At 37.7% G+C, this 27,664-nt stretch overlaps 2 protein-coding genes across 2 annotated transcripts; one reads left to right on the top strand and one right to left on the bottom strand.

The window, feature by feature from the left end:
- Nucleotides 1-13,029: 13,029 nt before the first annotated feature.
- tubb2b (tubulin, beta 2b) lies at nt 13,030-15,825 on the top strand. Its single transcript, XM_052094176.1, has 4 exons — nt 13,030-13,161; nt 14,208-14,316; nt 14,398-14,508; nt 14,600-15,825. Exons 1-4 carry the CDS (start codon nt 13,105-13,107, stop codon nt 15,658-15,660), a joined length of 1,338 nt encoding a protein of 445 aa, XP_051950136.1. The 5' UTR covers nt 13,030-13,104; the 3' UTR covers nt 15,661-15,825.
- A 629-nt stretch (nt 15,826-16,454) lies between these two features.
- Nucleotides 16,455-23,579, bottom strand: bcl2l16 (BCL2 like 16). Its single transcript, XM_052094175.1, has 3 exons — nt 23,488-23,579; nt 22,507-23,155; nt 16,455-16,810 (listed from the first exon to the last, which is right to left on the bottom strand). Exons 2-3 carry the CDS (start codon nt 22,972-22,974, stop codon nt 16,679-16,681), a joined length of 600 nt encoding a protein of 199 aa, XP_051950135.1. The 5' UTR covers nt 22,975-23,155; nt 23,488-23,579; the 3' UTR covers nt 16,455-16,678.
- Nucleotides 23,580-27,664: the final 4,085 nt, after the last annotated feature.

Below are 27,664 nucleotides of genomic sequence, written 5' to 3'. Positions count from 1 at the left end.
TTTGATTTTGTCTAATATTTACTCACCTAACGCTGATGATCTGGGCTTTTTTATAGATCTTAAAAGGATGTGGCAAGCTGCTGGCACACCTCATGATATAATATTGGGAGGAGACTTTAATCTATTGATGCACTCAGTCCTTGATCATAGATCATTGACAAGGCAGGAAAACTTCTGGCTAGATATATAAAACAGAGAGAGTCTTTCTACCATTCCCTCATTGAAATCTGCTGGTGGTGAAATATTTACCTCGGCCATTGATATAAAAAATGCCTTTAAGGAATTCGATCTTGATCTCTATAGTTCCACATCTTCATCTACTGATGAGGATATTAGAAACTTTGTGGAACTATTAGAACTTCCTAAACTGATGGCTGAGCAAAAATAATATTTGGATTCTGAGATATCCTTGGAAAAGCTTGGCGAGGTAATTAGGCCAAACTGCTTTGCCGCTGAATTGTTTAGATCTTATGCTACAGAATTGGCTCCACTTTTGCTAAAAGTTTATCCAGAATAATTAAAGAATGGAAAGCTTCCACCAACCATGATGCAAGCCTGGAAAAGTCTGTTCTTAAAAAGGACAAAGATCCAAGTGAGTGTAAGTGTGACTGTCCAATTTCCCTAATCCAGCTAAATGTTAAGATATTATAAAAGATTTTGGCTAACCGATTAAGTAAAGTTATGACATCTCCTATACATATAGATAAGGTGGGATTTATTCAGGGTCGTAGCTCCTCTGATAACATTAGGCGTTTCATAAATAGCATGATGTCAGTGGCGAATGATCAGACTCCAGAGATAATAATCTCACTTGACTGAAAAGGTGTATGATATGGTAGAATGGGATTATCTTTATAAGATTTTAGAAATGTATGGGTTCGGGAATACTTTTATTGGTTGGATTAAGTAACTTTATAGACACACAAACAAATTGATTAATTTCAGATTATTTTAATCTGGATTGGGGTACTTGGCAGGGTTGCACTTTTTCCTTATTATTGTTCTGTTTTGCCCTGGAACCATTAGCAGCTGCGATAAGAAAATAGGATGATTTTCCATGGGTGGTGGCGGGAGTTGTGGCGCATATTTGATTATATGTCTCCGACCCCACTAGATTTATGCCTTGCCTCCACAGAATTATTAATTCCTTTACTATGTCCTCGGGATACAGAGTTAATTGGTCTATATCTGAAGCTTTGGTTCTGACAGAGTACTGCTCGGTAACATTATATATACAGAACTGTGCAAAAGTCTTAGGCACATAAGATGTTTCACAAAAGCATTTGTCTTAAGATGGTTATTTATATCTTCAACTTTAGTGTCTGAATAGGAAATATAAATGTTAGACTCACAAACATTACTTTTGCAAATAGAAAAGATTAGAATAGCCCCGCACTGAACATCATGTCGGTCTGAGTTTATATAAAGAGACAGAAGCAACTGAGCCTGAATAGATTAGAAGCTCGGAACATCCTATCTGGCAACAACCAAGAAAAACAATGTCCAGGTGTACATAGGAGAATTGGTGCTGTTTTAAAAGCAAAGGTGGTCACACTGAATATTGATTAAGTTTTTTTTATTAAGACATCCTCACTATGGAACATTTTTCAAAAGTGCCTAAAACATTTTGCATAATACTGTATATATATATATATATATATATATATATATATATATATATATATATGTGTGTGTGTGTGTGTGTGTCTATAATCATGGGTGACCACAGGGATGTTGTTGAGGGTAATGGGGGTTAAATTTTGATTCTGTGTATATTTGTTTTGCTTTTCTCTGTTATGTGAATCAATAATAAAAAAATAAAAAAATAAACATACTGTATATGTCTTGTGGCTATACTTTTGAAACAGTGAATATTTTAACGTTTATGGATTGGCCCTATTCACTTCCATTGTAAGTGCCTCACTGTAACCTAAATGTTTGTGGTAGTCAACATTATGCACAAATGCTGTCAGTTGAGTTAAACTTGTAACAAGCCCAGACAATTCCTTTAATTTTCTACATCTAGAATGCACTGTATGTGCTCCCACCAGAGCACATAAATTAGCTCTGATTAATTTCAACAGGCTTGGCATATCAATAATCTGTGAGATTTACAGAATTATCAGCACAGCAGCTGCAGAGAGCAGACATTAGTCAGTAAGCCTGCTGATCCACTTTAAAGACCAAAACTATTGTATGATTAACACAAGTAATGGATTTGGCAACAAAGGCAGACATGAGTATTTAAATAAAATATTTATTTTGCAAGTAATAGTAGTTCATATTCTGAAACTCATCACTCGTAAATTAAACCTACAGTTTTACAATATGTAAAATTTAATTATGTAGTAATAATATAGTTATATAGTAATTACATTTTATTTGTAATATACAAATATAAAAACAAATTACATTTATTTCATGTACTTTCTTTTCATAAAAGATCGCACAAAATAAATGCAGGATTTAAAAAATACATGTTATTTACCATTTACATGTTCTTTGATCAGTGATCTTATGTGGTTTTTCACCTAAATAAGGTTATTTGCCCGGTAACACAATAATACCACTGACAAATTTCATGATGGAGAAAGGTATTACAAATATTTAAAAATATTTCATATTGATATTCATAATCGATTTCCAAAAAGAAAAAAAATTGAATGTACAAACTTACTGTTAGTGTAAGATAAGTTACCGTCCTTTAACAAGCCTAAGGATATGAATTCTACATTTGGTGTTTTTACATTGTGGAAACACATTTGCCAACAAGTGCTGCGATATCACTTTTAAGCACTAGAGGGAGCCACCAGTATATTTGAGGTAAAAGGGCGAGGCTTTTGCACTTCGTTGCTAACATTAGCATTTTAGCAAAACAAATGATTTTGATGCTTTATGAGAAAACCATAGCGCTGAATTAAAGCAACACAAGACGTTTGGTGACGCCAATGGAAGTGCTGTTGTAATTACTGATTAAACAGAACAAGGTTTTAATTTTAATGAAGAACCTTTAAAATGTTGTATATGCCAGTCATGGGTTCGGTAAGAAAAAACATGATATTAATAATTGTAGCATGATTATAAAGCAAACTTTTTTTTTTTTTTTTTTTTACATTTTCTGAAGAAAATGTGTTCCTTGGTAATAAAAAGTAGCATCCACAATGCCAGGGCATTACTAAGGGATTGGTTGCTTACTGGGCCAAGTTAAAAGAGCCCACATCTCTGTAACAAACTGGTGCCTAGATGTGGCTTGCGTTCGTCCTCTAATGTAAATCAATTTGATTTTTTGCCCACTTCATCTTCCGTTACGGGAAAATGCTTTTTTTTAGAGAGAAATCTCACAAAATTTTGTGAACTTTATGCTTAAAATAATGGAATAAAATCTGCCAATGGTGTCATGGTCCTGTCACTCTGTCAGTCTAGGTTTTTGTCTGACAGGACCATGGCATTATCATCCGATGTCTGTCTTGTGTTTCATTGTCTGTCTTTATGTGATTGCACAGTTTCGGTTGTATTCCCTGCCGTGCGCTCTTTGGTCTGTCTTGTTTCATGTCGGGAGCATGGTGTCTGGATCCTGACTTCCTGTCTGGTTCGGTTTCAGTCTGTGTCGGGATCCGGACACTCTTTCTCCATGTCTGTCTGTTATTGACATGGGTGCATCACATTTATGTTATCTTGGCAGCATGCATGCACGTCAATAGTTTGTCTGTCTCTCGCGAACACGGGTGTGCCTCACGCTGCATGCCCGGGGCGCGAGCTGTCTTCATGTTTTGCTGAGGTTCGTTCACCTCGGTCTAAGGTGTCAGGTGTGTGTGTCAACGAACTCGCGCACAAGTGTCCTGTCTTGTTTTGGTTGCCTGTTACATGGATCGCAGGGCGTTTGCCTCAGGTTTACACTCAGGATTCGTTTAGTGTGAAAATGCGCATCATCACTTTGTTTGGCTTTGCTACGGATTCTCTCTTCTTGTTTGTCGGTTGGCATGGGCGTATATTGCCTCATTGTCTTGCCGATGTGCGCTCTTGCCATTCGGGTGTTCCGTTGTCTTGTGAAAGCACGTGGCTTTGTTTTGTTTCTGTATTGCCGCTTGTCTCTCTGTCTTACCCCGCCTCCTTGTTTGCCCATTACTAGTTTATTAGTCATTAGTTTATTCTTTCCCTATTTTAGTCTCCTCATGTTCTCCTCATAGTCTTCTCCAGTGCCAGTTCAGCTTGTTTCCAGTCTGTTTGTTCCTCTCATATCTGTCCTGTCAGTCGTTTTGTTTCCTCCTATACCCTGGTTCCCATAGCCCAGTCTGGTTGGCCCTATTCCCTCTTTCCCCTGCCTGGATTATTTACTATGTGTTTTTCCCCTTTGAGGTAGTTTTTCACACTTGTGGGAGTTTTAGTTTGTTTTTACTCCTTTTGTTGTATTTAATAAATCCCTGTTTTTGAACTCTGCCTCTGTCCTGTCTCTCTGCATTTTGTGACAAATGGAGTAAAAAAAACTTTAATCCAAAAATATATTTTCTTACCCCATTAGGCAAATAGTTTTTTCCTGTTTTAAGCATAACATTCACACCATTTTGTTAGATTTCTCTGAAAACCTCTCCTCAACAAGAATTATTTATCATTAATGTCTGTAGTACACACTCCACAAGATGTGAGTAATCAATATAGGGAGTTAATTTTCCGATGACTGAAGCAATAATTTGTCTTTGCTAAATCGAACTAGAAAACCTTGATTGACCCTTTTCACACTTCAGCATTTGCGAAGCAGAAGTCATCATAGTTGGGTAAACACAACTATGGCCACTGCCGAGGTGTATATATTTTCACAGTCCTTAAAAGTTTTGCCTGCATTTACGTTTGGAGACATTGACCGTATCGTCCATCAACAGTTAAATCTAAACTCAACATGACAAGATGTTTTTCGAGGGTTATCTGCACGAATACAAAGGTAAGTCGGTAAAAATGAATAACTGTTTAGAGGATGTGTCAAATCAACACTATCTCATGTCAAATCAAACACACACTCTCATTTCGGTTTTGATATACCGGTAGAATCATTCCATTGAAACTGTGACAGTACAGCTCAGATTTCAAAGCATTTTACAATTCCACCTGCGAGTGACTGCCGTCAGTCCTCATCTTGAAAATACTGTCCACAGATGAAAGTGTTTCCTCGTTTAATTACAAAGTTATCTTCTTCGAGTTTAATTGACTGAACCCACCTAGCTCGTACAAAATTCAGCATCTTTTGGAAATTCATGGAAACACTAATTTTTCTTTTAGAATTTGTGCAAATAAGAACACAGTAGTGGCACTAGTGATTACTGTTCTTCACGATTGCCACCATAGTTTACCCAACTATGACGACTTCCACTTCGAGAACACGGAAGTGAAAAATTGGTCCATAATTTGATTGTAGCTCAGCTTCATCCAGCATGTATACACTTTAATCGGACCGCAGTTGGCCTTGTTGTTATGCGCATGCTCCGAAAAAACAGAGGCCTCGCACAAAAAAAAGCAAAAAAAAAAACAACAACAACAAAAAGCAGAGAAGAAGGATAGCAACAACAACAACATAGAGATATCATGGTGAATACTAGAAATGTTTATTCAGGTCTGTGACAAATTGATGTGTGTCTAATTAATATTCTTTTTTCTGTATTCTTCCCATTGACTAATTCTCTTATCAGTGTGCCATAGTAACACCCATATCACCCAATACAAATCTTTGCAGTAGCATCAAATGTCTTTATTTTTGCTACTGCAAAAAAAAGACTGATTTATTATAAACAACTATAAAACAATTTTCACAAACTCCATCATAAAATACAATAAGAGCATAACAGGTGCATAGTATGGTCAAGGTTAGGATGCTAGCATTAGCGCCACAAATGTAGATTAAAATTACAAATGACACATCTTCTACTGCATATAGCTTTCCGTTATCATCGAGTGGTTATAGCAGGTTTTTGTCTTTTTATCCATCTTATGTGGATTCCATTAGTAGAATGAGGCAGATTTTAGAATCAGATCATGATTTTATTGAATATGCAGCCTGAAGCAAATGACAATTTCAGTGACAGATGCAGAACTGTTCAAGTATACAGACAACAAAGCTATAAAAATACCAGAGATCACATGGAAAATATAGACAAACCATATATTTTCTTAATGGTCTGTTTATTCACGAAATCTCTCCTCAGATTAAACATTATTATTACACTTTACACAGTGTTTATAAGTATAATAGAAGGCACTAAGTAAAACAAAGCAGAGCTCGTATAGTTATACAATCCAGGACACAACGTACATCTGATCTGCACCAAATTCAAGGTGTGAAGGATGTTAGAAATGCACATGAGTGTAAAGTTTTCCATGTTTTTGTGTGCATCTTGCTGTTGGGAAGCTTGTGAGTTGACTTATTTGATGTGCTTAAATGACACAAAAGCTCAACCGGAAACCTCTGAACTGGAAACATTTCCTCAGTTGACATAATTTCTTCATCTATTTGATTAAGCATGGTGTCATGTACACTTGGACAGAGAGAGATGAAGGCTGTTGTTCAACTGCGCAAAAACTTGCGGTAGCTCGATTATTACTGCCCATGTGTTGCTGGCCTTAGCAAACACCCCTTATAACCTCTGACCACAGAATCATAAAATGTGTAGCAGATGTTGAAATGTCAGCCTATTGCAAATTACTTCCCCTGGCTACAGAGCTCTTAATGGCACACTAATGATGCTTGATCCATACCTAAGTCATCATGCTATTGAATGAGAAGATCCAAACCCCTCCCCAAAAACCAATATCCATCTCTCAGCAATGCTAAACATCTAAGGACCCCAACACAGAAGAAAATACTCTGTATAATAAAACTGAAACGTGCCTTACCTTTGCCATTTCCAAGCAGGTTTTTACATTTAATTACTTAATGTATTTTTTCTGATCAAATAACTGTTTAATCATAAAAAGACCAAGTGTAAATGCCCTCCAAGGTGCATTTCAGTTTTTTTAAGCTGCCTCCAGTTTTAGTTTTTATGAGCCACATTAAATGCAACAAATTTTCATTATGGAAGTGAAATGTATTGTATTTGTATAGCACATACAGTAAATAGTGGATCAGATTTATATCTGTTTTAATGAGACACACTTTTATGGCCAAATGTAAATGGGATGTGCATATGCCATATGATCAAGAAACATGACGTGACTATGTTTAAATGCATCACTGCAACAATAAATGTTCTGCAAATATTGACGTCCATTGCTGGTCTTCTGTCCATGTCTCCAGAGGCTCATCAGCATTGACTGCAGTGGAAAGCAGAGTGGGGGTGGGACAGTCCACTTGCATTACCATCAATGCTCATATCCTGCCAGCGCTTCCCTGGAGAGACCACAAGAACAAGACTCAATCAGATGTGGGAAGCTTTAAAGGAGTCCACCCTCTCTACATAGCTCAATACTACATAATGCACACTGACCACTGCAAAAGGGTGGAGAGCAGCCATTTTAAATGGCATGGCGAGGAATCATTAGAGGTCCTTTTTTGAGCCTAACATTCATTCAAACCAATCAAAAGATTGTTGAATGTGAAAGGGAATACTGTGGATGGATTGACTTACATGTCAATGATTTACTATAATAGAGGTGCACTTCTCATACATATGCAAATTACACTCCTACCATCTTGAATCTTACCTACAGCTGTTCAAAGAAAGCTTCTTAATCTCCATCTGCTCCATCTGTCAGTGGATGTCAATTTTAGCATGTTGTAGAATGCAGTCCCCAAGTAGCTTTGGTCCAAAAACTAGTGCCTCCTTAGACCACATTATAAGAAATCATAAGCAGATCTCTGGACACAAGAGCTCTTCCAAAAGGTAGCCTGCTAATATGTAGGCTGCTGCCTTCAAAGATTCCTAAATTTATCAAACTCCAATGTAGCCTTATTACATTTAATACAATAAATAAATGAATACATAAATATATACTGAAAAGAATTGATTAGAATAGTCCAGTCTAATTAAAAATACACTGTTTTACCCAATTTGACATTATTTAATATTTTAGATTTGTGTGTGCTGTTTATTTTTATACTTATTAGAATATTGAAATATTAGCTTAGCAACATGCTAATGTCAAACTCTACAGAGCGACAGTGCCCGCCCACTTTTTCAGCTCTCTTTGTTCCGGAAGTATTTTTCCCATTCATTTTTCTATAGTAAATTTAGGAAGTAGTGAATAGAAGAGTTCTAGGCTACGATACAAACCAACCAACTCCGAGGTGAATTACAGTTACATAATTTTATTTGAAGCAAAAAGTATCTGAAATCATACAAGACTGTATACTTAACATCATGAGGGGATGAAATACAGTCCTGTGAAGCATTGCGAATGACATAATTGAATTAAAATCAACACACTCTCACGGCGAAATCGTAAAGATTCTTACGACTTTCCTAAATTTGGCTCTGTCGTAACATTCCTACGTCTTTCACTACAGCCAGTGATGTTGCTGGACATTGTTTCCATCTAATATGTGACAAGTACTTGCTTATGTCACACACAACAGCTTCCTATCATGTCTACACACTCTACTGATTGGTTAAGTTTAGATAAGGGGTTTGGGTAAAGGCATAATATTAATAAGTATGTCCTTAATGCCTCGCGCGCAGAACTCATGCTTACTTCCACATTAGACATCGGGGAATTTGCACGTGATGAAGTCGCACGAGTTTAAGTGAATAACATTGTGCGAGATCATACGAAATAGCAAACTCGTAAATTATATACGAATTTTCATGAGACTGGGTTGATTAAAACAGATGGGAAAATATAAAACTATTGATTTAGGCCTAAAGTTGTTGATTTTATGCAAAATATTCAGACGGATGCAAATATATATTTGAGAGCATAGGAAAATCAACTTGATTGCTTTACGGGTGTGGGTGTTTGCTGCAGTGCTCGTTTGGTGCAATTCTGTTCAGGATTTAAAGTAGTGTAGTTCAACACCAGAGATTCTGCTATTAAACAAAAAATTTTAAAGATGAAATATTGCAGACTGATGGCTTCAGCAAAAGCAAAAAAAAAAACAATTTTATTTAAAACTATTTAAAAAACTTAGCATTAAATATCAATTCTGCTATGAAGAAAATTAGATTTTCCACAACCAAATTGTTGTGCTCTATAAATATATTTCATTCAAAGCTGAAAAGAATCAAAACATTAAACATTAAAAAAAATTTAACACTATTTTTATATGTGTGTGCATTTTGTATGCTTTAATGCTTATTAGAGCATTTTAGCTTAGCAACATATATTTTAATATACATTAAACATTATATTTAAGTTGCTGCTTATGACTACACTCCAAATGAGTTGATTGTGAGGTTCAGTTTAGGTCAGTCTATGCAGGCATTAGACACAAAGTTCACTAGGTTTTGATGCAGAACTATTGACACATTTACTGTATTAGTCTTGCCAATATCTTTCATACAAACACTGACTCTTTCCCTTTAAGTCACCATGTGCCATCCACAAACCAAACCTCTCCCCAAATTCAAATAGGAAAGAAAAAAGCAAGATGAGAATGACAGCTTTGTTCACCTGCCAGTCTCCCATGAGCACATTAAAATGAAGATTGAATGAGGCCATTAACAAACACTGTATGAAAAAAGACAACAATATTTCTGTGGTCAATTACACATTTAAGAAGTTCAGTGTAATAAGCCTTCGGCCTGTAAGCTATCAGTGTCTGGGAACAGCTGAGGGAATAAGGCTATGATGACTCATGAAGCTGAATGCAGTGGGGGGATGGGCAGCTTTACTGTACAAGAAACAAAGACCAAAGTGTTAAAGGGACAGTTCCTCAATAATAATACGCTACAGTATGTGCATCTGACACAGTGAAATTTACAGAAATGTACACATGTGCACAAAATGGTAGATTACCATAACTGTATGCTCTGTGAAAAACAGCTGTTCATATGCAGGATATTCCACACTAAGATTTCAGACTTGACTAATAGAGTCAAATATTCTAGCTCCAAAAGGACTGATTAATTCAGTTCACATACAGTACACACACACAGGCTTAAGAGTACATAATGGCAGGCACATGAACACTCTAATCTACTTACAATTTAGGACATTTTTGTAAGATTATTTCTGATTTACGGAACAACATAATGTTTAAACATATAATTAGCGTTGCTTATTGGCCCAGGTCAAAAGAGCTTATTTCCAAGTCTCTGTTATATACTGGTTTATTATTATTATTATTATTACTGCCTGTCCAGCAACAATTGTAAGTGTGATCATTTAAAAAAGTAATAGCACACCTTTCCTCAATAAGCCAAACTAAGCTAAGCTAAGCTAAGATCATGCCAAAAAAAACTATTTTTCACACTGGTTCAGCTAACGCATCCATGTTAGCTAGAGTTAATTGACAGATGTTGTCTGTATCTAAAATGTGTTTGTCTCTTTTACCTTTAAGGCGGGACTTCCTTTTGTACATCCGCCATATTGGGCATTCCTATTTTACCCATTCATTTTATTAAAAGGGCTCAGTTTTGGACTAAATAGTCTTTGGCATCATTCATGTCCATAGCACAATTATGAGGCATGAGTAATTTACCAAAGTTTGGATTTAGGATTAGAGGTTTTGAAAAATCCCTAACCCTGAATATAAGCAATAGTAATAGAGATGGTTGCCTTAGTAAACATTACTAATAATGTTCAATAATTAATAATTAATGTTCAATAAATAAAGTATTATAGGGTAGACTGGCAGCACATATGCTGAGTCAGGGACAAGAGAAAATCACTCTGTCACCTCAGGGGATCTCTATTCAATCAGATGTTCAGCCAACAGAAGGCAAGGACATTAAGGATAATTTGATTAAACCACACCTATTTAATGTAAAAAAATAAATAAAAATGTCCTCATAAGGCTCAGTACTGTAGTTATATAGGAGCAATTCACATTAATAGAGATAAAATCACTGTCACACCTTACATATTCTAGGTTCTGCTCACATTCTGCTCATAATTGCTGTTGCAATGTGAAGCCCAAGCTCTTTAAATATGACTTCCTGTTATTACACATAAGCATTAAGCATGAAAACAAAAGGAAAGGGTTGATTAAATGAGAGCGGTTGAATGTTTTTGGAATTTGAAAATCTTTGTATGTTATGTTTGTTTGCAAGGCTATAAAGGGCTAGACAGGGCATGTTCGATTAAAGGAATAGTTCAACCAAAAATGGAATTTTGTCATTATTCACATACCCTCATGCTATCCCAGATGTGTATGACTTTCTTTCTTCAGCAGAACACAAATTAAGATTTTTAGAAGAAGATAGAGCTCTGTCAGCTCCTTATAATAGACGTACATGGATACCAGCACTTTGATGGTCCAAAAGTCACATTTAGGCAGCTTAAAAGTAATCAATGTGCGATCAGTCACTTCATGAATGTCTTCTGAAGTGAATCAATAGGTTTATGTAAGAAACAAGTTGATAATTAAAACATGCTTTTATTATAATTTTATTTTATTATCATTAAAGTTATAGACTAAACTAAAGCCTGAACTCATCTCAAGCTTGAAACATATATTGACATAATGAAGCTGTCCAGACTTACTTAAATGAGTAATAAAATTAAGTTATGCAACTTATACAATGTAATTAATGTATTTTAATGGACACAATTACATGTATTACTCATTGACCTTTGGATTGCTGTGATACAGTATGAGCAACTATTGTAAGTACAGCTCGCCTCACTTCAAATAATCCAAATCACAAAAGCACTGGGGTGCCATCTGCTTCTGCAACAGTATCTGCCATCTTGTCTGGTCATCACAGTAAAACTCCTAAGGCCTTTGCCCATGACACAACAGGAGAACTGGGGCAAACCCTCATTCTCTCAGTCTAAGTCACTCACGCAACTGTGTCAGGGCAGATATTATATTACCATGCATTCCCTTTCCTACATTAAGATTAGTTTTGAATAATCCAACTGCACCCATACCAGGGTTTGTTTGCCAGTGAAACATGAAACCACTCATAAATCACAAATACATACAGACAGACACAAAAAACATATTCAAGGAGCTTTATTGATATCATAAAAGGTGTATATAGAGTCATTTTTCAATTAGGCTGTGTACACCTTATAAACATCTATGTCCAATGCAGGTCAATTTCTGGCTGGTGTTTGGTATTCTTCACATGATTCGCAGTCTGGCCCGACCAAAGGAAAAGTGTGCTTCTCAGAATGGAATCTTCCATTTTCTCTGCATTGTTTGTGATGTGGTCGCATTTATGATTACATGCCATAGCCTGAAAATGGAGAAAAGATCTGTGAAATACGCAATGGATATAAGGACTACCCAAGGTAGCCACAGCAATGTAAAACCACATTGACGTAAAATCTTTTCCCATAATAATGTTAATACATTTGGATTTGGGAATATGCATTTAGCTGCTTTTGTGCAAAAGTGTTAGCATCTTCAATGTCCATCTATGAATACAAATGACTGTTTTTTGCTTATTGTTTATTATGTCCCAAGGCTGCAGTTTTGGTATTGTGTTCTTTTTTCTTGGCCTGTAAAAAGAATAATAATAAAACTCGACTCCACTTCCTGTTATTTTATTGAGCTGTAGAATGAGCCTTGAGCAGAAAAGCCTGCAGTGGCACATATAGTATTTTACTGCCATAAAGAACAAGTGTTTCCGCCACTTGTGTGCGATATACAGTTTTTCATATGTGAGCTTCATTACAGGACTTTGCTTCTGTTGTATGCCAACTATGTTCTTTCTTTCCTCCACAGACAGAACAAGCTGTTACCGTAGACGAAAATCATACGTTGCCATAAAATTTGAGCGATAGTCGATTAGAGCCTATCAGCGTTTTCTTTCTCTGTTGTGATTGGACACATGGATTCTTTAGGGTGGGCTTTTTGAAAATCCAGCCAATGGCATGCTGATACATACCAACGTATAGAGTCAGGGGCGGGGGATGTGGAGTCTATTAATAGGGGGGTTGTGCCAGTCTTCAGCACAAAAAGAAAAAGGGTTCTTGCATTATAAGTCTTTGTGCTGTCGAGTAAAAAAAAAAATGAGGGAAATCGTGCATCTTCAGGCCGGACAATGCGGTAATCAAATTGGAGCAAAGGTCTGTGTGTGTTTTTTTTAAATTATTATTATTATTGCTTCATTTGATTTTAAATTAAAAGTCTTTATTGAAAATGTCAGCATTTCGAGTTAATATTTAGGGTGATTATGAAATGACAAACGTCCTGTTCTAATTATTTTTGCTCACAATTAAGGAGAAAGTAAATGACGTTTCAGCATTTGTGTAGCCCAAAAGCGAATATTCTGATCCGATCTCGTTTGAATGGAAACTGGGTCAGCCATGTGCTTCCTCGTTTTAATTTAAAATAGAAACACGTAAACCGTGTGAAAGGTTTTTACTTATGTAAGTCACTGTTTATTTTCCAAACCGAGGGTTTTCGTGCCTACTGTCAATGCGGCATCTGTCTGGAACTTCCCATTGTGAGTCGTACTGCAATGCGTCAAAAGGATAAACGATTTAGCGCACTCTAAATACTGTCATAACCCCGTGTTTTCAACATTTCTGTACTTAAAAGGTATTTTGGCATAATATAAATGCGATAATTTAGATTTGTATATTGGAAGATTTGCTTTTTTTCCAAGGCACCACCGCTTCTCTCTCTCCCCCCACCCCACAGAAAAAATCAATGAGGCGTTAGCGCGCAGCAAATTTCGCCGGAAGTGATGCGTATGTTTATGACGTAGGCAGAATTAAAAAAAAAAATTCGCGGCAGATGGATTTCAACCAACCGGTGTGCCTGCCGCGCGCGCGTTTTTTCAGAAGGAATGATTTTAAAAAGAATAACAAGTAATGGGAAACATTTCACAAATATAACCTACAATATTCAGTAGGCCTATATAAGGCATGCAGATTGTTCTAAACGTGTAGAAGTTTGTAAGAACAGTTGGCGACCGTATGAAACTCTGGGTTATAAAAGCATGGTACACATTTGGATAGGTTCTGAAATAATTCGTTGTCTTGCAATTTACAAAATGTACGAGTTAAACATTCAGCAACCTCTTTCATTATTTGTTACCACAGATACAAATTAGTTGTATATCATTTACCATCAAATTAATTCATGAATTTATTATATCATTCTGTAGTTCTGGGAGGTTATCAGTGATGAGCATGGAATTGATCCCACTGGCACATACCATGGAGACAGCGATCTTCAACTCGACAGGATCAATGTTTACTACAACGAAGCATCGGGTAAATACACAGATGGTTACTTTGAGTTCATCGCATTAAATGCAAAATCTTTCTTAACCTGTTTGTGGAACTTCATTTTAGGTGGCAAATATGTTCCCCGTGCTGTGTTGGTGGACTTGGAACCAGGTACCATGGACTCTGTGAGGTCTGGGCCCTTTGGTCAAATCTTTAGACCAGACAACTTTGTTTTTGGTTGGTATTATTATTTAATTGTATTATAAAATCATTTAATTTCTTTGTATTTGCTGAAAATGAAGTTTAAATGTTCTGGCTAATCCAACAGGTCAGAGTGGTGCTGGAAACAACTGGGCCAAAGGCCATTACACAGAAGGAGCAGAGTTGGTGGACTCTGTCCTAGATGTTGTTCGCAAAGAGGCAGAAAGTTGTGACTGCCTGCAGGGCTTCCAGCTCACCCACTCTCTGGGTGGAGGCACTGGGTCTGGTATGGGTACCCTCCTCATTAGCAAGATCCGTGAAGAGTACCCAGACCGTATCATGAACACCTTCAGCGTGGTGCCCTCTCCTAAGGTGTCCGACACCGTGGTAGAGCCTTACAATGCCACATTGTCTGTCCACCAACTGGTTGAGAATACAGACGAGACCTTCTGTATTGACAATGAAGCTTTGTACGATATCTGCTTCCGCACCCTTAAACTTACCACACCATCATACGGTGACCTCAATCATCTCGTCTCTGCCACCATGAGTGGTGTAACAACCTGCCTCCGGTTCCCTGGCCAGCTCAACGCTGACCTCCGTAAGCTGGCTGTGAACATGGTGCCCTTCCCCCGTCTCCATTTCTTCATGCCTGGCTTCGCTCCTCTGACCAGCAGAGGGAGCCAGCAGTACCGCTCCCTAACCGTACCAGAGCTCACACAGCAGATGTTTGATGCCAAGAACATGATGGCTGCCTGTGACCCACGCCACGGGCGCTATCTCACAGTTGCCGCCATTTTCCGTGGCCGCATGTCAATGAAGGAGGTGGATGAGCAGATGCTGAACGTTCAGAACAAGAACAGCAGCTACTTCGTTGAATGGATCCCCAACAACGTCAAGACTGCAGTATGCGACATCCCACCCAGGGGACTCAAGATGGCTGCTACCTTCATCGGCAACAGCACGGCCATCCAGGAGCTCTTTAAGCGCATCTCTGAGCAGTTCACTGCCATGTTCAGGCGCAAGGCTTTTCTCCATTGGTACACAGGAGAAGGTATGGATGAGATGGAGTTCACCGAGGCAGAGAGCAACATGAATGACCTGGTGTCGGAGTACCAGCAGTACCAGGATGCAACTGCTGAGGAGGAGGGCGAGTTTGAGGAAGAGGGAGAGGAAGAGCTGGCTTAAATCTCTTTAAGATGCGTGTGTGTACGTTTTTCTGAGCTATATAATTTTGCTGGCCTAAAAGAACCTTTCCAAAGCTCAATGTTTTCTTTTAAGTGTTTTCACTTCTGCTGTGTTTGCCTCTTGTTTGTACAGATGTCATTAAAAGGCTTTTTCTTTTGTTTTAAATGTCTCCTAGTAATTGAAATTGATTTGCGCATACAAAGAATTTAACCAATCATTTTAAAGATTGTCATTACTGTTCTCAAACACTGTTGAAAGATCCTTGCCAAACCTGTTTTTAGGGTTTGTCTGTAGACATCAACATAATTAACACATGGTCTCACACCAGAAGAAAACATGTAGTACCAGTAAAAATATTTAGACACCCCTAGGCTTGCTTATTTTCCATATCTAAATCGCATCAAATGATGGTAATTTTATAGTAAATTAAATGTTAAACCCATTTTAGTATGGAAGTAGCCAGTATTACAGTAAAGCATGCTGTAAATCTACTATTGAGATATTCACATAGTATTTTTTTTATTTGCTACAGAGTTATACATAAATCATAATTAATGCTGCCCACTTTGATGCTTTTCATTCAGTATCTAGGTCATCTAATTTAAAAATGTCAGAAATCAAGTTTTGTAAAGTAATGCATATATGCAAGAATAAGTTTACAAATAATTCTGAGCATTTAAGCATATACCTTTTAGATCAAAGGTAATTTAAGAATGAGAAACATACCATCAGTCATGTGTCCACATGTTAGATTGAAAATAGATTATAAATCATAACTGGATTTTAGGCTCTATATACAAGGCTGTTAAAACGAATATGGTTTACAAAGTGACTAAAGGGGAAATTTCCTGTAATGTTTCAGGATTATGCAACATTGTATAAATTCAGTTTATAGTTTAAATAACAGTCCTATTTGTTGGCCTAAATATCTCTACTAGCTCAACCCAACCAATCATGGATGTCCCTGGCATTCAAAAGGGTTTACTTGGCACATATTCCCAGCAGATGGCGCTGTAGTCTAAGTTTTCCTTCTTGCCCAAACAAAGTAGGTTAGGATCCCAACACACAGCAAGAGGAGTGACCAGCAGCACGCCATCTTCGCCTGGTCTTCAAGGCTCTGCTTCTCTCCAAAACGACTGATGAAACCAGACTGAGAGCAATGCACAGACAGAAATAATAATAAAAAAGTAACATTTAAGAAACTGATCTTTTTCTCAAGTATAGTTTACAGTTATTAAAACCACTCTGCACTCTTTGAATTAGAATAACATTCTTTTAAGGCAGTGTTGGGTAGTACATGTAACGGAATACATGTTCAGATGGAAAACGTTTATACATCTAAATAATGTTATCAAAAGTGCATTTGAACCGGTGAAACACCTTCTTATGATGTGTTACATTCATATGAGCAGACAGAGAAGTAAGTTTGGAGCTGAAGAAACAGAAATAAACCTTGTGTAAATTGTCAGATTCACGCTTCGCTAAAATGCTATTTCTAGCCATTTTACATGCACATGTTACCAGGCATGATCATATTTGTTTTATTAAGAAAATTCATGTTGGATAATAATTTCTTTTTTCTTTTAAGACCTTTGATATTAGGGCAAAAATTGTATTCTTGATAATAATTTTTGTATTGTTTTCCTCTAAACATCTCAAAACATCCTTACTCATAGAAGGTTAGCTCAGAGATTAAAGACATTGACTAGCACCCCTGGAGTTGTGAGTTCAAATCCAGGGCGTGCTGAGTGACTCCAGTCAGGCCTACTAAGCAACCAAATTGGCCCGGTTGCTAGGGAGGGTAGAGTTACATGGGGTAATCTCCTTGTGGTCACTATAATGTGGTTCACTTTCAGTGGGGCGCATGGTGAGTTGTGCGGATGCTACTGAGAATAGAGTGAAGCCTCCACACGCAGAAATTGGGCATTCCAATTTGGGAGAAAAAAAAAGAAACAACTTTGCACAAGATATTTAGGTTTTTCAGAGATTGTATTTTTAACATGTGTATTTTGTCTTACTGTACTGGCAGAGTTTTTATAGTCAAAACAAGTGAAAAAAATCTACCAGTACTGAAGAAGTAATCCAAAGTATTTAGAATACATTACTGACCTTGAGTAATCTAACAGAATATGCTACAAATTACATTTTACAGCATGTATTCTGTAATCTGTCGTGGAATACATTTCAAAAGTAACCCTCCCAACCCTGTTGGTAGGGTACAAAGGGGCTCAATAACTTCTAAATTGTTGCAAATATATGTAGCCTAGTTAATGAGAATCCCTGAAATTATTACATTTACATAGAGGCAAAAAATAAAAACATGATTAAAGGTGACTAAATAAAACATTTTTCAATTAATGTCCAATAAGTAAAAGGATAGTATTTGGGATAGTTTAAAAGCCTCCTTGTTGCAGAGCAGGGGCAGATCTAGAAATGTTTTATGTAGGGTGTCAAGGGGATGATATGCAGACTATGAGGGGTGGCAACACCAAAGTGTCAGTGATGGCCACGTGTAGTTCTTATGGATTAAGGTACCAAGCTTCATTGCAACACGTACTAGTTCATTAATTGGAGTCACTATCAAATTACAAATGTCCATTGATTTTCAACTGAATACAACTGAATTTCCATAGTAGCCATTTTGCTACTGATTTGCCAAAATGTAAAAAAAAATCAAGTAAATAATTGTACAGTATATCTCCAGTGGACCAAGACATTGTCTATTAAACACATCAACAAATTCTAAATGTTCCTTAGCTTGACATATAGAACCAGCAATCTGGACTAAACGTCACCACCTCATGCAGGCCAGAAATTTTTATTTTGTTAAGTGTACCTATGGATGCATATCCCATGTTATTATGCAAATGAAGTCCTGTATGCCTATCACCTTTATAACAGCTGGAATAAGCCATTTGAAAGCAAAGATTTACACCATTAGGTCTAAATAAAAATAAACTGTACAGAACATTGTACTGTGGGGGACAGTGCTGCAAAACTCACTGAATATTAATGATGCTATGCACAGTAAACAATTCTTTTAAATGAACTGTTTCAATCAACAGTCATTCTTAATGACCGATTCAAGCACCTAAATATTTCACATAAGATGGTAATTTCATCTCTACATCTGCCACTATCAGTCTTGAGATTTTGTTAGTCAGTAGATGATTAAGAACATGACTGATTGATCAAGTGGTAACTTTTTTTCTCTAGTTTTTAGAGGTTATAATTCACCCAAATATAACTTTATTTTAATAAAGCAAGATTGCATCTGTATGACATTGGATCGGTCTTACACTTTAAAACTGCAACAACAGATGCAGGGAGAGAGAGTAGCGGAAACACAGACACATTTATTGACAGTTCTGTGTATGAAAAACAGCAAACCCCGAAATTCAGACAGCTACAAACACAAATTCAGCTCCACTCCAGCAGCAGAGCAGAGCAGAGCAGTCCAGTCCAGTCCAGTCCAGTCCAGTCCAGTCCAGTCCAGTCCAGTCCAGTCCAGTCCATCAGCAGGAACCGGAAAAATTTCAATATGCACCTGTAAACAAGATGACACCTGTATCCCATCACACAACCCAGCCATTAAACACTCAGTTTATATAGGGAGGAAACACACATGTCATCAACAATCAGCTCACCTGGTTAAGCACACCTGAGAGCGATTAAGAGAGAGGGAGAAAAGAGAAAAAGACAACACACACTCTGCATACACACAAACAATACGGCCGAGAAGACCATCACAACGGGGGACACAGAAAAGAGCGCAAGCTGCGGAAAAACTGCTGAAGCTAAACGACACTGATAACAGCCGCAACAAACACTTATCATAACATTCAAAATAACACATTCCAGCACCAGAACACCAGTCGAAACACATACAGATGAAATAGAAACTCCTACTCAAGAACTGGAGATGTTTCATCTAGATTATACACATACCTGTCAAAAGCTATTTCAAAAAGTGGTGAGGACACGTCTCAACCACCTCAACCCAAAACTGACATCGATGTATCTAATAATCATTCAGTAAATACTTGAAAAATACTGAGAATTTCATCTTTTAACTCTTTTTTTCCACGGATTTGTCCATGTGGTCATTATTGTTGAGGAACTAAGCTCATCAACCTGCGAGAGCCCAAACACTGTACACATGCTGCAGTAGTAGGCAGGCAACTGGCAAGGCCATAACCATGTCTTGGGGAGGACAAAACTGTTTTGGGGGTGGGGGATCGCAGGTGTTGAGGTCACAACTATAATTGTCCTTTAAAATAGTAAAGGTTCTGAATGCAATCATTTTCTGAATAAAGGCTTTAAATGTGTTTTTTATTTAATTTTTGGTTTTAAATGATACATTTTTGTCCACACAGAAGTTCACACAGTACAACACCACTGTGTCTACACTACTAGCAATTTGCCTGTTTTAGTCATCTTTTCTTTCTTTTTTGTGCTGTATCAAAAAATACAACTCCAGTCAGCTTGGAATATAACTCCAGTCATATTGACTACTGTTATTATGTCTTTATACTGCACCTTCAATAGTGCTTTATAGCATTTTCCTCTTTGAATCTTGACAGCTCCTGCTCCTGCTCACTATAAACTATTATTCTATGGAATATAGCTGCTTAAGATATCTATTTTATGTTCCAAGAAAACATAACATAAGGTTGAGTAAATGAGTGAGTAAAAGTACATTTTCCATTTATAGGTGAACTACTCCTTGAACTGTTGGCTCATCATCTGGCTATATCTGATCACTTATCCCCCTCAATGCATACTGTGGTTACTGTGGCCGATTGGTCGATGTTATGATTGTCCGCTGCAGCTGCTGTATACAATCATGGGATTGGCTGTTGTAATCATCACGTGATTGGCCACTGCTGCAATTTGAGTCTGGTATGGGCCTGTGTAGACATCAGTGTGTTCGGTGAGAATTTAGGCAGTTTGACTGCATGGATACTTATGTTGGGATGACAACCCCACTAAGCAGTGTTGAGCCTGGTTAGTACCTGAATGGTAGACCTCCTGGGAAAAACAGAGGTTGCTTCCTGGAAGAGGTATTAGGGAGGCCAGCAGAGTGACGGGGACACTATAATGTAAAAAGGCACCTGCCTTCGGATGAGACATTAAACCAGGGTCATGACTCACTGTGGTTATTAAAAGTCCCAGAACATTATTTGAAAAGAGTAGGGGTGTAAACCCGGTGTTCTGGCCAAATTCCCCCATTGGCCCTTCTCAATCATGACCTCCTAATAATCCCCTTCCATAAATTGGCTCTATAACTCCATTCTTTCCTCTCCACCAATAGCTGTTGTGCAGTGAGTGTACTGGTGCACTTTGGTTGCTGTTGCATCATCCAGGTGGATGCTGCACACTGGTGGTGGTTGAGGAGAGTCCCTGTTCACTGTGTAAAGCGCTTTGAGTGTAGTGTCAGAAAAGCGCTATATAAATGTAATTTTCATTAATTAATTCATTCATCTTGCTGTCTCAAAAGTATTTGCATAAGTTGACCAATTTTGCCCTATAACAATTGCCCCTATATCTACTGTATATGTATAAATGTGGTGTAAAATTCCCCCTCACCACTTTTTAAAAAAAATACATTTTAATCAAAACGACTTCTGCTATTATTTACAATGTCAAGAAAAATATGTGAACCCTTTGGAATTACCTGCATTATGTATAAATGTGTCTTAAAATCTGGTTTGATCATCATCTATGTTGCAATAATGTACAAACACAATCTATTTTAACTAATAACACACAAATTATTGTATTGTTCTTGTCCATATTGAATATATCATTCAAACATTCTAATGACATCAACAAAAGCTAATAAGAGTCAGGAGTTGGCAAACATGGCTACAAAGGATTACAAAGAGCTTTAGATATTCATCTGTCCACAGCTAGACAAACTGTCTATTAATGGAGACGATATAGTACTGTGGCTACTCTCTCTAGAAGTGGCTGTCCAGCTTAGATGACTCAAGCACTACATATGGTGTAAAATGGGCACTGCATACCAGCATAAAAACATAATCTCAAAGGTGAAGTACAGTATCAAGTAATATCATGATAAGGGGCTGCTTTGCTGCTTTAGGGCCTGAAAAAGTAATTCCCTAGTTATCAAGATATCCCACAGTACAGGATGATGCCAGGGTTGCGGTGTGCCAGCTAAAACTCTAGTTGAAACTAAAATTTAGTTAATGCATCAGAACAATGACCCCAAACATCGAAGTAAATCCACTACTGGCTTCAAAAAAAGAAAATCAACTATAACTACCAGACCTTAACCCAATAGAGATGCTGTGGAATCATCTCAAGAGAGCCGTTCACACCAGACATCTTAAGAATATGACTGAGCTTAAACAGTTCTGAAATCAAGAATGCTCCAAAATTCCTTCAGAATTTTGTGCAGGTCTAATCCGCAGCAACCGGAAATGCTTGGTCGAGGTTATTGCTGCCAAAGGAAGATCGATCAATTATTAAATCCAAGGGTTCACTTATTTTTTCCACAGCACTGTAAATGTTTAATTGGATGTGTTCAGTCATGAAAGACATGAAAGATTATAATTGTGTTGTTAGCTTACGCACTCTGTACTTGTGACTTTGATGAAGATGAGATCACATTTTATTACCAATTAATGCAGAAAAACAGCTAATTCTAATGGGTTTACCTACTGCAGTATATTTGAAACACACCTGCTTCAGCTAGAAAAATAGTGAGGAGCATCTGGTGTAAGGACTCAGAATGGAGCCAAATGACTCCTGAGGCTTAAGAAGAGCAAACCTGCTTGCCATTGGGTTTTAAAGGGACTGACTTTGACACTTGATACTCACCCATCCTCCTTTATCCCTAATCTCCGGGCAGATGACCATCTCTACGTAGCTGCCCAAACACTCCTGAATCTGTGGCAGGACAGTTGTCATGCCCCTCTCCTGACAGTGCAAAGCCAGTTGGCCAGCTAGAACGAACACAGAGAGCACAGCACTCCATGCAAGGTCTCTATGCCGGGTAGGGGCAAAGTGCTCATCCAGGATGGAAACAAGGGTTGGGCAGGCCGTTTGTTCTGTCACGTCCTGGAAAACCCGTGGCCAGCGCCGAATGAAGATGGGGAAGCGAACAAGCAACTCATCTCCCGAGTGGCGCAGGGCAGCTGTCGCATGGGTCGGTGCTGGACCTAATGGGACACCTGGTTTGGCCGTAACATAGTTGATATAGTCATAGGCCAGCATATAGGCCTCACGCACCAGTGGATCAGGGCTGTTCAGACCCCTACCAATCACAGCATCATCTGACATTCCCATGACCTCAAAGAACAACAATCTGCCTTCAACATGCAGTTCAAACTACAATGTCAATGTCTATACGTGATCTCTTTTTAGCATCCACTCATTTTAGACATTCAGGTCACCTTTCATGCCATGGATTGTTTACATATAATGCCAGTCACTGATATTGAGATCCCAGGACTGTTGGTTCGGATCCCTGTAAATGAAACGAAAATTCACAGATCAGAAGTTTTATGCAGTACATACATTCTCACAAGGATGGAATATGGCACTATGAGGTCCCGGAGTACCAGACTTTTTGGAGTCCTGCAGGGTTACCGCTGGTCCTAAAAAATACTTAATATATCTTAAATTCAGTTTTCAAAATTTACATCCAGAAAAAAGTTAAGCAAAGCAAAAGGCCATTTATATATATCCACACTGATTTGTTACTGGAACAGCATATGATCAGCAGACACTGGAAATATCAAATCGCACACAGAGGTACCCTACACTCTACACACTACAGCGAAGGCTCTAGTCACTCACCCTTCTTGTGCGCAGACGTGAATCATGCCAAAACCAAACAATCAGGGCAAGTTAACAGCTGACAGGGAACAATGTTCAACTCGAGATTCTCTAGAGCGAGCCGAAGTGTGTGAGGTCACATGTGCATGCTGTCATTTGGCTTGGGATATATTTAGTTCCCTTGTCTGTAACCGATACAGAGGCTCAATCTTATTGCATGCACGGTCATCTGGGAAATTACACCAGGCTCTTTGCTGCATTGCTACTATAAATACTCAACATGCAGGAGTGTACATAGACGAGAGGTGCGTTCTTCCAAAGCTTTTAGTTTGAATTGCAACAGAGCAGTATTTTTTGGAGGCCTGAAAAATAGTTTTTATGGCTTTAATTTGGAGGTTTTCTTTTGAAAGCTGTTTTCATTACAAACAAGTTTTTTTGGAATAAATCTAAATCACATTTACAAATATAAGTATATGATTTTGAAAGGGCAATATTAAGGACAGTCAGAGACTTCAAAATTTGCATACTCCACTTTTTAAGGAATTTACTGTTCCTGTAATTATACCCATTACATTAGAGTAAAAGTGCCTGTTATATCACTTTGTGTACATATTTGTGTAGTCTTAAACACAGAAATATTCTGTCCTAAGTAGGGGTTGGAGTTTAAACTGTTGTTATTCGAATACTATTTTAATTTATAAATTTTTCTGCAAAAACCCTCATTTGAATGCTTAAAGGTTTTTTCATGTAATAGCCGCTTTAAATGTATTGATGAAATAAGTGCCGTGAGTAGGGACGCACTAATATTAAAATGTTTGGCTGATACCGATACCAATGTTTTAAAAAGAGGTACAAAACGTTTTATTGTTCTAACAATTTCACAACATGGATTGGATCTGTCAAACACATGACAGGCCCAAAAGACAGCCACAATGAAAGATATGTAGAAATTAAAAAGATAAAAAAAATTAAAAAAATAACTAAATGTCAAAGCATGATGATTGATGTGAAAAAAAGATTATTTTGTATTTCTAAAACATTTTTGCTCTTCTGTTTTCACAGTTCAAAACAACAGAAATCACATTTAAAATTTTTGTACTGTATATAATAAAACATAACACAATTATATTACGTATATGTGTTGGGCATATCCATGAAAAAAAAAAGTTTCCAAAGGAAAAAGATGCCCTTTTAAGTTTAGTTGTGGTATAATAGATAATAGATAGTACAATACACACCGCTAGAGGGTGCCTCTTGCTTACACAATGCCGACTGAATCGCTGAATGCAGTCTATTTTTAAGCTTTCAAGGTTCAGTAATCATGCAAGGCCATATTGTGATTTCAATCTTAACTCAATCAAACATGGAGCCTTAATGGATAGCATACGAATGTCTGAGAATTCACATTTGACTGGTTTCAAACATTTTGGATGGTTTTACCTTAATCATGTATAGGTAAGTGCTGCTTTCACAGCTGTCACATCTGTAACGGTTTTTCCTCATTAATGTGAGAACGAGAATGATTATAAATGAAATATAACATGTTTTTAGTAATGCCAACCCATTTACATTTATGCATTTGGCAGATGCTTTTATCCAAAGTGACTTACAGTGCACTTATTACAGGGACAATCCCCCCAGAGCAACCTGGAGTTAAGTGCCTTGCTCAAGGACACAATGGTGGTGGCTGTGGGGATTGAACCAGCAACCTTCTGATTACCAGTTATGTGCTTTAGCCCACTTCGCCACCAGCCCTTTTACATCATTATTTCTGAATTGTGCATTTGACTTCACTGAGTTTTTACAGTGTGATAATTATTTTAAATAAACCATTGGTTTTTCATATCAGCGCTTTCACGCTTAAGAACTATTTGCCAATGGTGCAGCTCCGCACCCTGTGGTCCACCTAAAGCTGCTCCGCCCCCCTGACCCTCTGCCAGTTCCATCCTGGTCTCCTGATCCTACTCCTGTTGCCTTCCTGGAGCCACCTTCCAAACCACTGGACCCTTCGTTTTTAGGCTTTGGGCTTCGGTAGCCGCCCTTTGAGGAGGGGGGTTCTGTCACTCCCCATTCTCTGTCTGTCACTCTCTCCACAAACTCCATTTCCCAGAAGCACATCCAAGAACTTCTAACCACACACACCTGTTCCCAATTCCTTTTCATCGTCATGTGTGTATATATACCCTCTGTTTCAATTGTTCCGGGTCAGTTCTTGTCCTTGATAATAAGGCTGTATAGTTTTGTTGCTTTATCTTCTGTTAATAACCTTCCTTGTGTAACATCTTAATTTTTCTTATTATTAAAATAATTTGCATCTAGATCCACCCTCTCTCATCTCATCCCTCCAAAAAGCATTACACATATTGGTAGTTGACATGACAGTTCAAGCATAGATCTGCTGTATTTAAAAAAAAATGTAAATAATAATCTTATTCTTGTAGAATTATTATATGGATCATATTAATTGACTGATTACATTAGATATTTTTACTTTTAAAAATATCACCACACGGGACCGCTAAAAGCTATAATTATAAGAAAATGTTTAATTAAAAATGTTTGCTTTTCTTATACATTCAGATACAAATAAATATAAAAGCTTTATGATAAAAATATATATATTGTACTTTCTTTATTCATTTACTGAGCACTAGAGGGCAGTATTGTACTTGTAAATCAACTGCAAATATGAATTTATAATAATGACCTCCAAACCCTATCTTATATCTGTAGTTTATTTTGGTTTTTTAGGGCATAAAATCATTGGGGAAGAAGTATTACAACATCAGATGGTTTTCTGTCATTTCTGAAAATGAAAGTATTATAAACTGTGATATTAAATATTCTGATTACGTACATCACCCACAGAGCCCATATTTGCCAGTTTCACACATCAACTAGATAAGTGTACATACTAGTCTTATTTATATAACCTACCATTATTTTGCACAAGTTCAAAACACAATGTGAGTAGTAGGCTTGTACTTCATTAATGTGCTTAAATCAAAAGATTAAAGATCTATTAGCTTTATACAAGAGTTAGAAAATATTTATTTCCTTATACAAGGTTACAAATTATGTTGATGTCCTGTGAAGAATTCAAATGCAGTGCATTGCACAATATTACGTCTTTTCTGTACTACATGGTCTCTCTTAATTATCTCTGATAATTAAAATGATTACCCTCTGTATTTGAATGGCTGACCTTGATTTGCAAAGGGGCTGACATTTATTTGAATACAGTTTTGGAAAGGGCTGTGGATAGCTTGAAAGTGTGGCTGCATAGGAAAACAGAGTAATGGAGAGCCGTCATCAAATTCTTCAGCGCTGCACTTTAAAACCCTGCGAATAATCACTGATTATTTCCTAATTTCGGAGCCTCTATGGTTTATTGCTAATTTTAAAAGGGTTTAATTTCCTGTAGAGTGCTCAGATGTGTCTGTGTCTGTCTGTGAGAGAGAGAGGGAAAGAGGGATTTGTGTTTTTGTTTTTACAGCGTGCTGTGCTCAGCTCTGGGGTCGTGTGTCATGTAGGATTTTAATATGGAGCTCATTTCCTGGAGCAGCTAAGATAGAGATCAAAGCCTTGTGTTTGCCCTCATTGCTAAGTGTGGACACACACACACACACACACACACACCCTCTGTAAGGTGTGGGTCCTGCACTCCTAAACTTTGCTCCCCATTGCTTGTGACATCAGCCCTTTCTCATATTGGTCTCATATATCTCATTGTTTTACCTTATGTCTGTGCTCCTATTTCATCTGTATGTGTTTCGACTGGTGTTCTGGTGCTGGAATGTGTTATTTTGAATGTTATGATAAGTGTTTGTTGCGGCTGTTATCAGTGTCGTTTAGCTTCAGCAGTTTTTCCGCAGCTTGCGCTCTTTTTCGTGTCCCCCGTTGTGATGGTCTTCTCAGCCGTATTGTTTGTGTGTATGCAGAGTGTGTTGTCTTTTTCTCTTTTCTCCCTCTCTCTTAATCGCTCTCAGGTGTGCTTAACCAGGTGAGCTGATTGTTGATGACGTGTGTGTTTCCTCTCTATATAAACTGAGTGTTTCATGGCTGGGTTGTGTGATGGGATACAGGTGTCATGTTTACAGGCGCATATTGAAATTTTTCCGGGTTCCTGCTGATGGACTGGACTGGACTGGACTGGACTGGACTGGACTGGACTGGACTGCTCTGCTCTGCTGCTGGA

The sequence above is a fragment of the Xyrauchen texanus genome, chromosome 27, assembly GCF_025860055.1.
Source record: "Xyrauchen texanus isolate HMW12.3.18 chromosome 27, RBS_HiC_50CHRs, whole genome shotgun sequence".
Taxonomy (NCBI): Eukaryota; Metazoa; Chordata; class Actinopteri; order Cypriniformes; family Catostomidae; genus Xyrauchen; species Xyrauchen texanus.
This window is presented reverse-complemented; position numbering and strand designations above follow the sequence as displayed.

What these genes read in the sequence shown, in the direction of transcription:
- tubb2b (XM_052094176.1), top strand. Translation starts at nt 13,105, where the DNA reads ATGAGGGAAATCGTGCATCTTCAGGCCGGACAATGCGGTAATCAAATT. An exon ending in TTACTACAACGAAGCATCGG is followed by an intron (nt 14,317 to 14,397) that starts GTAAATACACAG and finishes ACTTCATTTTAG; the next exon opens with GTGGCAAATATGTTCCCCGT. An exon ending in ACCAGACAACTTTGTTTTTG is followed by an intron (nt 14,509 to 14,599) that starts GTTGGTATTATT and finishes CTAATCCAACAG; the next exon opens with GTCAGAGTGGTGCTGGAAAC.
- bcl2l16 (XM_052094175.1), bottom strand. Translation starts at nt 22,974, where the DNA reads ATGGGAATGTCAGATGATGCTGTGATTGGTAGGGGTCTGAACAGCCCT. An exon ending in TTAGGGATAAAGGAGGATGG is followed by an intron (nt 16,811 to 22,506) that starts GTGAGTATCAAG and finishes CATTGCTCTCAG; the next exon opens with TCTGGTTTCATCAGTCGTTT.